The sequence below is a fragment of the Thermobia domestica genome, chromosome 3 (assembly GCF_964235325.1).
Source record: "Thermobia domestica chromosome 3, izTheDome1.hap1.1, whole genome shotgun sequence".
NCBI lineage: Eukaryota > Metazoa > Arthropoda > Insecta > Zygentoma > Lepismatidae > Thermobia > Thermobia domestica.
This window is the reverse complement of record NC_137456.1, coordinates 102,114,593-102,125,095: the sequence shown is the minus strand read 5'-3', so window position 1 is coordinate 102,125,095 and position 10,503 is coordinate 102,114,593. Positions and strand designations below refer to the sequence as shown.

The 10,503-nt window shown below is 36.4% G+C and overlaps 1 protein-coding gene across 1 annotated transcript in view; it reads left to right on the top strand.

Annotated features, from left to right (window-relative positions):
• Window positions 1–377: 377 nt before the first annotated feature.
• The window catches only part of LOC145680630 (uncharacterized), a 188,977-nt gene continuing 178,851 nt past the window's right edge, over window positions 378–10,503 (top strand). The window contains exon 1 of the mRNA XM_081751320.1: window positions 378–583. Coding sequence (XP_081607446.1) covers window positions 385–583 — 199 coding nt within the window. The 5' untranslated portion in view covers window positions 378–384. The remainder of the gene's footprint in view (window positions 584–10,503) is intronic.

Genomic DNA, 10,503 nt, shown 5'->3' with positions numbered 1-10,503 from the left:
GTGTACTTTATAATTATTTAATGAACATCTACAATTTATTTGCACAATCAAAAACTGCAAACAAGTGTGCGTTCTAAAATTATCGTATACTCACCTATTATTGTATGTGCCATTAAGACTTAAAATTATCGTATGCCACGATAAATTATCGTATGGTTTGCAAGCTGCTTCTCGTCTCATTTTCGTAATGATAAGAGAAATTTCTCGTCTGTACTTTCGTTACATCTTTTCTTCCCTTATACTTTACTGTCACATTCTTCATAACACAATTTCTTCCTAAAATTTGTAATATTTTATTATTACTACGTCATTAACCCTAACTGAATTTGTTTAACAAATCACTTTAACTTTATTGTTTTCTTTTAACTTTCAGCTTGACGCAGGATGGGAGGTCTACAGCTTGGTCTGCTGGGGCTCCTTCTGCTCCACGTGACCTGCGGAGAAGATGTTACCGAGACATCGCCTCCTAGTTGTCGTGTTTCGGAGTTTTTCTGCGATACGGGACAGTGCGTCGCGTTAGACCGATTTTGCGATGGCGAGGACGATTGTGGAGACAAGTCGGATGAACCTCGATACTGCTCACGTAAGTATGCTTTTTCTTTCTTTTTTTAAAATATATTTTGTTTTCTTTGTTCTGAAGATAAAAGCTACCATGATTTTTAAATGTATTCTAAAACTCTTGTTTCCGTACGCATTCTGTTATAAGATTTTTCGAAGTAACCTACAAATATTTGCATTAACATACGGTATTTATTTATCAGATATAAGTTACTGGAAGAAATTTTACATTTCAAGCTGTTTCAAGTATTTTGTTTCCGATAGGCTTTTTTTCTTAGCCAAGTTTGGTTAAATTGTTATGAGCATTCTTGCAATTAATTTTCGACATCATCTTTACCTCCTACATTTGAAATCTTCTGTTGCATATAATCAGTAGCGGAGCCAGAAGAGTTGTTTGGAAGAGGCAAATCACCTTCTAGATGATTATCGTAAGCTTGAAATAAAGATTTTTGATTTTTATTTATTTTGAGTTTAGCGTCCCGTTTAGCAGCGAGGCTATATGAGACGTGGAACTACAGTTTAATGTGGGATCGGAACCACATGAGCTCTCGCCGAAAATCGAGCACGGATCTCCCACACCAAAGACGCGTACGCTAACCGCTTGGCCACGAGGGAGCTCGCTTGAAATAAAGAGTTTTACATCGAAATTTGAATAAAGCAGTACAATATATTGTGTATAGACTTAAAGAAAAAGTGACATTTTAGGAGCGCCGTGGATCCCCCAGTGCATATAACTGACATTAACAAAATGACTTGTACCAGTTTCCATTATTAGGACCACTCTAGTTAGTACATCCGTTTGTCCGTTACTCCGCACAAAAAATCTTGAACGAGTCGAATTCGTTAATGGTTCCAATCAAGGACGCCGATTTCTCTGTAACTTTGGGGGGGTGCATCGTAACAACAACCATACATGTAACAATAAAAAATACATATAAAAATATATATTTATAAAAATACATGGGCCCACATGAGCTTTGGGGGGCGGGCCCCCTCGGCCCCCCTAGATTGGCGGCCTTGGTTCCAATCCGCTTCCATCATTACGGGTAACAATGGCTTTATCTCTCGCTATTCACATTCCATTTTCTACTATTGAAACAAAAGTAGCAGAAGTTAGAGGCTTTGACGTTAGATGGCGGCAAACATTCTCCAATGGTTTACATCTACCGAACGAAATTGAAACATTTAGGCATAATTCTTATTACGAACTTTTGTGACGCCAAAAAATATCTCGTCTGTTACCAGCAATAAGTAACAGATTGTACTTATTCTTTTTTGTCTTTTCTTAAGATAATACACATTCTTCTTTCCACACATGCTGTTTTGTAAAATTAAAACAAAAGACCAGACTACCAAATTAAGGAAAAGAAGTAGACAGGTAAGCACAGGTAAGCTACTCCATTTCATCCACTATGTATGAATTGAAATAGGGTTATTTCCTCAACTGTCTATTTCCCCAACTTTCCAGAAAGGTGTCATTTCCTCAAGTGCTTATCTTTCTTCTTAATCTGACGATCATTAACCAAAAGAAGGAGAACAACTTCTGAAATTCTTAACTAATACAAGAAAGAAGAGGGGTGGTACTTCGTTGCTGGCTATTTGAGCTGTTGCTGATAACTAGGGTTGCAGGGTGTCAAATAAAATCATACTTTGTCGAACAAAATTGCATATAATGTTACTTGTTTTATAATATTAATGCAACTGAAAATGAACGTATGAATTCATTGAACTGTTCTTTAGAAACAAATCTCAAGGCAGAATCAAAGTTTCCTTGAGCGCTTAAAACCTTGCACTTACAAGAAACATTATTTTTATTATTAAAATTGCTTATGTCTTCAGTGATTTGAAGCTGTAACTGTCGGGAACTTAAGTCGTGTAGTACCCAAAAGTTCCATAATACCTATTTACTTATCTATTTAATACCTATTTATTTTAAATTTATTTTCATCATTTGAAAACATTACAAATTCTAGTGAGATTAACAGTTTTCTTTTAAAAGCCATTCGACGTGGAATTGATGATATTCTACATTTTTAAATAAATCTAAAATAAGGCATTATTATGCTGTATAGAACATAGTGATCCAAAACAGTGCTATTCAACCTTTTTTCTCGGTTACCCCTAGACACAATTCGCCATTCAATTGTGTACTCCTGAAGCTGTTTAAGAGAAATTAAATCGAAATGAACTTATTAAACTTAATACACGTTTTGTTGATTAAAAAGGGGGACAAATAGAGACCCAACAAAATGACAATCTGTGGGCCAATCAAAACACTATTTATAGGGGGATAAGTGCACATCCGAAAAAATTAACATGAGCAATTTAAAAATATATGGGGGACATTCAGTTCTACTGAAGAGGATTTTCGCCTCATCCTCCCTGATAATTCGTACACTAAAGACAATGTTAAAAATTCAAAAACTAAAAGTAACTTTAGACCTAACCTGTTAATGAGATAACTGAGCTTGTTTCCGGAACGCCAACTACTCTATTCTTTGTCGAATCTTCGAGAGTGCGAGAATCAGAGCGGATTCTGGATTCAAGCAATTTCTGTTTCGTTTTTATTGATGTTAATGCAGAGAAACACTGTTCACACACACATGTTTATGGAGTTGAGTTGATTTTGAGTTTAACGTCCCTTTTCAGCAGCGAGGCTATATGAGACGTGAACCTACTGATTAACGTGGAATCCGAACCACATGAGCTCCCGCCGGGAACCGAACCCGGGTCTCCCACGCCAAAGGCGCGTACGCTAACCGCTTAGCCACGGAGGAGCTCTCACATGTTGATGGAATGGAAGAAATTGCCAAATAGCACTGTCACTAATTTCATTTTACTCTTTTCGAGCATAAATACAAAAGTCACAAATTGACAAGTTATCCAATTTCATTTGCAGTGAACTGTCAACGGACATTTCCAGCAGACCCCCAGAGGCAGCATTACGTACCCCCAGAATAGTGACGACGCCAGTTGTAAGTTCCTAGGGGGCAAAGGAGGGGCAGATACATTTTCGGGGGGCGGCTATTTTCCACACCAAAAATGACATTTATTATGTTTGACTTACTTTAGATTGTGTATTTCGTTGTTGTTTTTATATTACGCCTATATGATAAACTTATTTCAAGTAAAATTTGTAACTAACAAATAAGTAACGTCTGCACATGAAATATTTTTCAATGCAACTTTTGAAACCTAAATTGAATTACTTTCGCGTTTGCTACAAGTAACAAATTCGTCTAGTACTATATGCTACATATAAATTTACGAGAGGCTGCTGAAAATCTCCAACCCAGAAGAGGTGTAGGTACTAGGTAGAAAGATGAAACTGTGGTTTTGAAAAACATGTTTTCAACAAATTTTCATATTAATAATGAAATTTTTATTGCTTTCTCAGGCCTCTGAAGTGATTATGTGTGCCCAAACAGCGAATTTCACGAACATCCAGATCACAACTATTATAACATTTTTGTTCCACCAAGGATAGTCACCAAAGTAAATTAATGAGAAAATCAGTGAAACACTACGGGACTCTCCTCCATTATATACAGTGGTGAAGAAGTGATGGCTTAGTTCAAACGTGGCGGTTTCTCAACAAATTATGCTTTACATCCAGGATTACTTTACATCCACTGACTGTTCCCGAAATCATGGATGCAATTTGTGACATTATTCTTGAAAATTGCAGCATTTCAGCCAGTGGTAGATATAACCTGGGGCTGGGGTTCCTACGCCACCCCAGTTTTTGACTGTCAAAAAGAATTTAAGCTATTATTTATACACTTTTTAAAGTGTATAGTAAACTCACGATATACTTATTATAGTCTGAGGTTTGGCTGCAACCACCTTCCCCAGTTTTTACCGTCTCAGTAAAACTTGTGTCAGAGATTGTGGGCATTCTTTGGAACGCGTCGGTAGTATAATTCAGAATGGCTTGGGTATGCGCAAGTTCTTAACACAATGGGTTCCCAAAAAATCTGTCAGGAGAATAAAAAAGTGACGGCATTAAGAGAAGTCTTCTTCCAATTTGAATGTAATGCTGATCATTTCGCTCACGAATAGTAACCATGAACGAAATATGGTTGTACCACTATGATCCTGAAAAGAAACAACAGTCAATGGAGTAGTAGCACTCATTTCTCCCTCGCCCCAAGAAGTTCAAGACACAGAAGTAGTTTGAAAAACTGTTTGCAACATTCTTCTGGGATAAGTATGGAGTCGTACTTAGGGATGCACACGAGACAAGATTTATGGCTGTCTCGTCTCGAAAATGTGCTGTAAAAGTGATGTCTCGACTCAAAAATGTATATTTCTCTATTGGAAGAGCCATGTCTCGACTCGAATTTTATCAGGAAAATCCTGTCTCGACTCGTCTCGTGCGCACCTCTAGTCGTACTCATAGACTACCTCCGCAACGGTCAGATATTTAATTCAGAATCTCTACATTACTCACAAAACTGAAAGAAAAATTCAAAGTTCAACACCGCGGAAAATGAAAAGAAAGAAATTGTGTTCCTTTAAGAGAATAGGGTCTACACCTGTCCATCGAACCCCTGCGAACACAATTAGCATTGCATAATCTAGGATTTCAATGTCTAGAACATCATCCTTATTCCCCAGATTTAGCTCCGTCTAACTATTGCCTGTATTTATTTCCCAAACTTAGATCTGATTGAACTTTAGATCTGATAAGGGTAGTGTTACGAACAGTGGTGCGAGGAAGTCTCCAGATTTTTTTAACTTCTGCAAAACTGGAGCACTGTACAAGGTAGTATATTGACTCTCGGGGAAGTGTAAAAGAAGTAAAACTTCACAATTCCACGCGCACTCCTGGGTTGGGCTACGAATTTTTCAGCAGCTCCACGTACATTTCTAGTCAATATGGTAGACATCATGTCAGTACTTTGAAACAAAATAAGTAAGGGAGCACTAGTGCATACCAATTACTAACTAAAGATCAACACTCTGACAATACGTTTTATTGGGAGCTAAATAAATAATCGATTTAATTCCATACATTTATTATTATTATCATTTGCAGGAAGGGAAAACACAACTTTTTTTCCTTCAAAAAATTAAGCCCTGGTAGTCGCAAATTAAGCTGTTATAAGCCCATCCTCTGAATATTGAACGCCGAGAATAATGTTTCAGGAAATAGAAGTATAAAACCTTTAAATAAAACAAAATATGAAACCGAAAACTTCAAAACTGGATAAATACATACAAGTTATACAATTGGTTTTACCTTTCTTTTGTTTCTAATCGAAGTTGATCCAATGAGAAGAAAACAAGTCGACCAAATCTACTATTGTTCGCTAGGCACAGTAATTAAAATTGATAAGAAAGAACTGTAACTAAAATTTACCGGAAAAGGCGCTAAATTAGAAAACAGAAATATGCGTGCATACCCAGACGCTCAAAGAAGAAAGCTTGAGGACTAATCTGCCACATAGTAAATGCATGGAAAGTAGACTACAATTTGACAATGAGATTGGTTATGATACTGATATAAAATACTATATGTAGAATGTTTTATGATTGTAGGAGTCTGGGGGGGGGGGCAGTCTGGATGGCAGTCAGGGGGGCAGGAGTAGCCACCAGGGGGGCGCTCGCCCCCTTTCCCTCCCTCTGGCGTCGTCATTGCCCCAGAAACATCTTTGCGTACCCCCGGTTAAATAGCACTAATCTAGAACATGGAAAGCACTAAGAAATAGAATAGTAAGAATTTTGATATGGTATATTTAGGTGCTAAGCATAACACGATAGATTTATGAGGTCATAACATTATTATTAAACATATAATAATAAATAATTTATGGGTAGCAATCCTAGGGTTTTATTTACAGGAAATCTATCCTGTATCTCGTTCTGTCAACTAGACCAAAAGATCTTGTGATGCATGTACATTATTTGGTCAAAACAATGATAAATGTTTTTAAAAATAATAGCGTGACTCAGTTTTATCGAGATCTGTATTACCAGTGTTCTAAGTGAAAAAAAAAAAAAAGAAAGAGGCGGTATGTTTTATTATGATTTTGACTCAGCATACCTATTGAGTGCCAAATCAGAGAGCCTATCTGGTCATTTAAATATTGTCTTGATCACTAAAAAACCAGAGACGGTATGTCCTCATTACTGAAAAATCAGAGGCGGTATGGCATACCACCGTATATCGTCTCACCTCGACCACTGTGTGTTACCATATTGTTTTGTTTTCAATACTGGAGAATTTACTATAGTTTTCTTCAATCAGCTTATTCGAATTATATTATACACAATCCAAGAAACTAGTATGACTTACTTAGGCAATCGTGCGTATAGGACAGTTTATTTTAAACAATATCGCCTGTAATTATTTATTGAGTATTTAAAGAAACCTTTTGTTTTGAATGGTTCAGATGCAGGGTTTTGCCTTCGTAATTCAAATGGGATACTGAAAACGTGAAAACTGCTATGATTGAATTCTAAATTGAAAGCTTGTGTAGTCTATATAGTTTAGGAATATTCAGATGTCCTTTGATATAAAAGACCTTCATTCTTAAAATTTAATAGTAAAATTTTATCTAACCAACCAGTGGCAATATTGTATTTATTTTATCACGCATAGAAATCATATCCCCCCATTCTGGTTGTTGGCCAAGATTTGTATCTCTGTCTTGGATTTCTAGTTCATGATCAATATCAAGATAAGGCACTTGAGGAAATGTCCCACATTTTCTGGACTTGAGGAAAACGCACTTGAGGAAATAACCCGATAGCGTATGAATTTTTTGTATTTCTTTTCGTTTAATTTCTTATTTAAAGATAAAAATGATAGCAGTGGCAGACTCAGAGGGGGTGATTCGGGCAATCGTCCCCCTCCCCGGAAGAGGAAACTTTCTTATTTTTTATATATTAATAAAACCCTTCCTAGAGTTTGGCAACTAGGTAAAATGTCTATTTTTGGCTTTAAAAAATTTAAAATTTTCGAAATTTATGTTTATAAATCCGTAACTATAAGTAATAACGCAAGTCAACTTACGCCAGATGAACGTTAGTCCTTACTGGACAAAACCAAGTACAAATTGTTGCAATTGGGTAGTTAGGGGGAGCTCTCAAAACATTCGAATTTCGGTTCTAACCCTTGCTTTTCTTTACTTGTGATAGTTGGGATGTTTTTTTAGGTACAATGAGATTTTTAATTTCATGGTCAGCTTGTTAGATATCGACAGGATACTTCTATAATATGTTGGTAGTGTACCAACGTTTTTTAAAGATAGTTTGCATCTATTTTATGGCAATGTTTCCAACCATGAAAAATTTTAATTCCTGTCCCTCTATAATTTCCTCTTATTAACTAGATTGGAACAAACATGCCAGCATCTGAAAGCTTCGTCTTTGACCAACATAACGGACTATAGAATGTTTCAATAGAAGAATTAGGAAAGCTGCAACACCTGCATAACTTTTGGCTTTTGCTTCTGAGGCGAAAAAACTAAAGATTTCGTGTGTGTGAGAGCATTTTTTCTTTCAATCTCTGTATGGCATACAACAACTTCAAGCTTTAACTGTGCCTTTTTAATATACCACAAAATGTTTTAAAGTGATTTGGAACTATGTGGCAACAGTGGTTCCAGTTCCAAAAAATTTTGAATTTCTCTTATGGATTTTTAAAAAATTTTACTTCTACATTTCCCTACATAATTTCCCTCCCTTTAGTAACACTACAATCAAACTTATGTCATAAAATTGCCTCATTCTTCTCTTAACTATAATAATCGAGTAAATAGTCTTTGGTATACAATTCATTAACTGAAAGTCTACGAAAACGTCAGAAAGCGCCCCGTACCGCAAAAACTAGTATTTCGGAAACTTTGGAAGAGCGTTGAAACCAGTAGCGTCTTTTCAGATGTGGCTAGGAATTGTGGGGATCAAAATGGTCCATCGATGTAACAATTTCACGTTTTTATTACTATATTAACATACAAACCAATAAAAGCGTATGGACTTCTCAAATTCAAGATACATTATCCCCTCTCTTCACTCTTCAAATGCATCTCTGGTTGAAAGAGGGAATTAATAACACTTAGAAATCGATTCTATCAACTTTCTATATTTTGATACTATCAAAGCAGGATAAAATAATGTATAATTCCACATTTGCTTTGTCTTTTTTCTTTTTCTTTTTCTTTGTTTCTTTTTTCTTTTCTTTTTTTGAGTCCAAAATAATTTCTCAAGACCATTTTCCCGTATATCCTTCCCAGCAAACAATCATATAATGATGATTCTAACTTTGCCTTAATAAAACGAAGCTTAGAGATTAATGTAAATTGTCAGGTTACGAGTCCTAGTAGCCCTGATTTATACACCAGTAGGTACTTAGACTAAGAATGAACGATGTATAAATAATGCATTCAATCTACTCCACCTCCCATTTCAATACTCACATATCTAGACGTCTACGAAGGAATTTATTTCTGTGGGGAGGGGGGCAAATTCAATATGAGACAAATTATATTAAAATTTGAAAAATCACTCCTAAAATTAGACTAAATTTACAAAATAGTTACGATTTCGGAATCCCGGACCCTCAGGACCTACTCTCTGCGTACGTCCCTGTTCATGCCCTTCTTTTATCACTTTCACAGTGTTCAAGTGAGTTGAATGTAATTTTCCCGCGTATGTTCGTGCGAAGTTGTATACGTGTATTCCTGTTTATTTTTTATGGTTAAAGTCTAAAGCAATTTCAAACTGAGGAAGTACGTATATGTAATTACTACAGGATGGTTTTGGGGCTCAACTTTGTAATGCCAGTATATAATGGGACTACAAATTGAGACTGGAAAACATCAGTAAGATATAGGCTTAAGTCTCGAATGATCTTAGTTCGTGTTCATCCTCGGGCTGCGGTGGCTCAGTGGTAGAGCGTTCACCTCTGTTGCGTGGAGTCCCTGCCTGGTCCGATCCTAGCTCTCGCCAAGTAAGTTGGTAGTGGACAAATATCGTGTGGGTGAGTTTCCTCGTGGTTATCAGGTTTCCTCCCACTTTGTTCATTCCACCATTCATTCATAGTCAACTCGACCGTCTCCTTTAGTCTGACCTGCATTTAGCGTGGGACGTAAAACTGAAGGATTCCATGTAGTGTTCATCCATTCATTAGTAATCTTTTAATGTTTCCAATTCATAGGCTACTAGGATCAACATTAGTCATGATGATAAGAGCTCCTATATTGACTAATAACATGTATTCCTCGACATAGTGATTTTTTTTTTTTTTTTTTTTGCTTCATTCCACATCAGCTTTTGCAGAATTTGCTGATCAAAACGTAACGCAGTGCAAAAAATACAATAAGCAATTATAACTGTTGTGCCCGCTATCGCAAACTAAAAGGCAAATTTTGCATAGCGTTCATCCAAACCATCACAGAATGAGACCTCTTGACTACGTTTGTTTGTACGTGTGTACAGAGTTCTAACAGAGGACTTCGTTTCAGAATTTCGGTTACATAATGAGATTTCAGTTTGAAGAGGAAAACTTTGGTTAGTGCTTCCGGAGAAACGCTGTCTGTGATTTACAATATTTCAAAGCGTGAAACGTTTATTATTATTATTGTTATTATTGGCAGAGAAAGACAGAGGGTGTAGTGTTTCTATGAATTTGTGCTCGAGAACATTTGTCTAATAAGTTGTTGAAGTACTACAGTTAGATTTCTGTGTGAGTTTCCTTGTGTTCAGGTCCCCTTTGTTGCGTTTTGCAACCAACTGTGGGATTACTGTTTGAGAAGTAGAGAAATGTTTTGCGCTCTTCTACATTCTAGCCTTTTGCCTTGATTTTACGCCCTGATGAAGGGAGTCCTTTGATGACAAGAGTTATTCAAGGAGGATTGATCGTACTGCTGTAAAATTTTGCATCACGGAAGTTAGAGGATATGCTTTCAAGAGTTCTACCTGTCTTCAAGAGTGGGT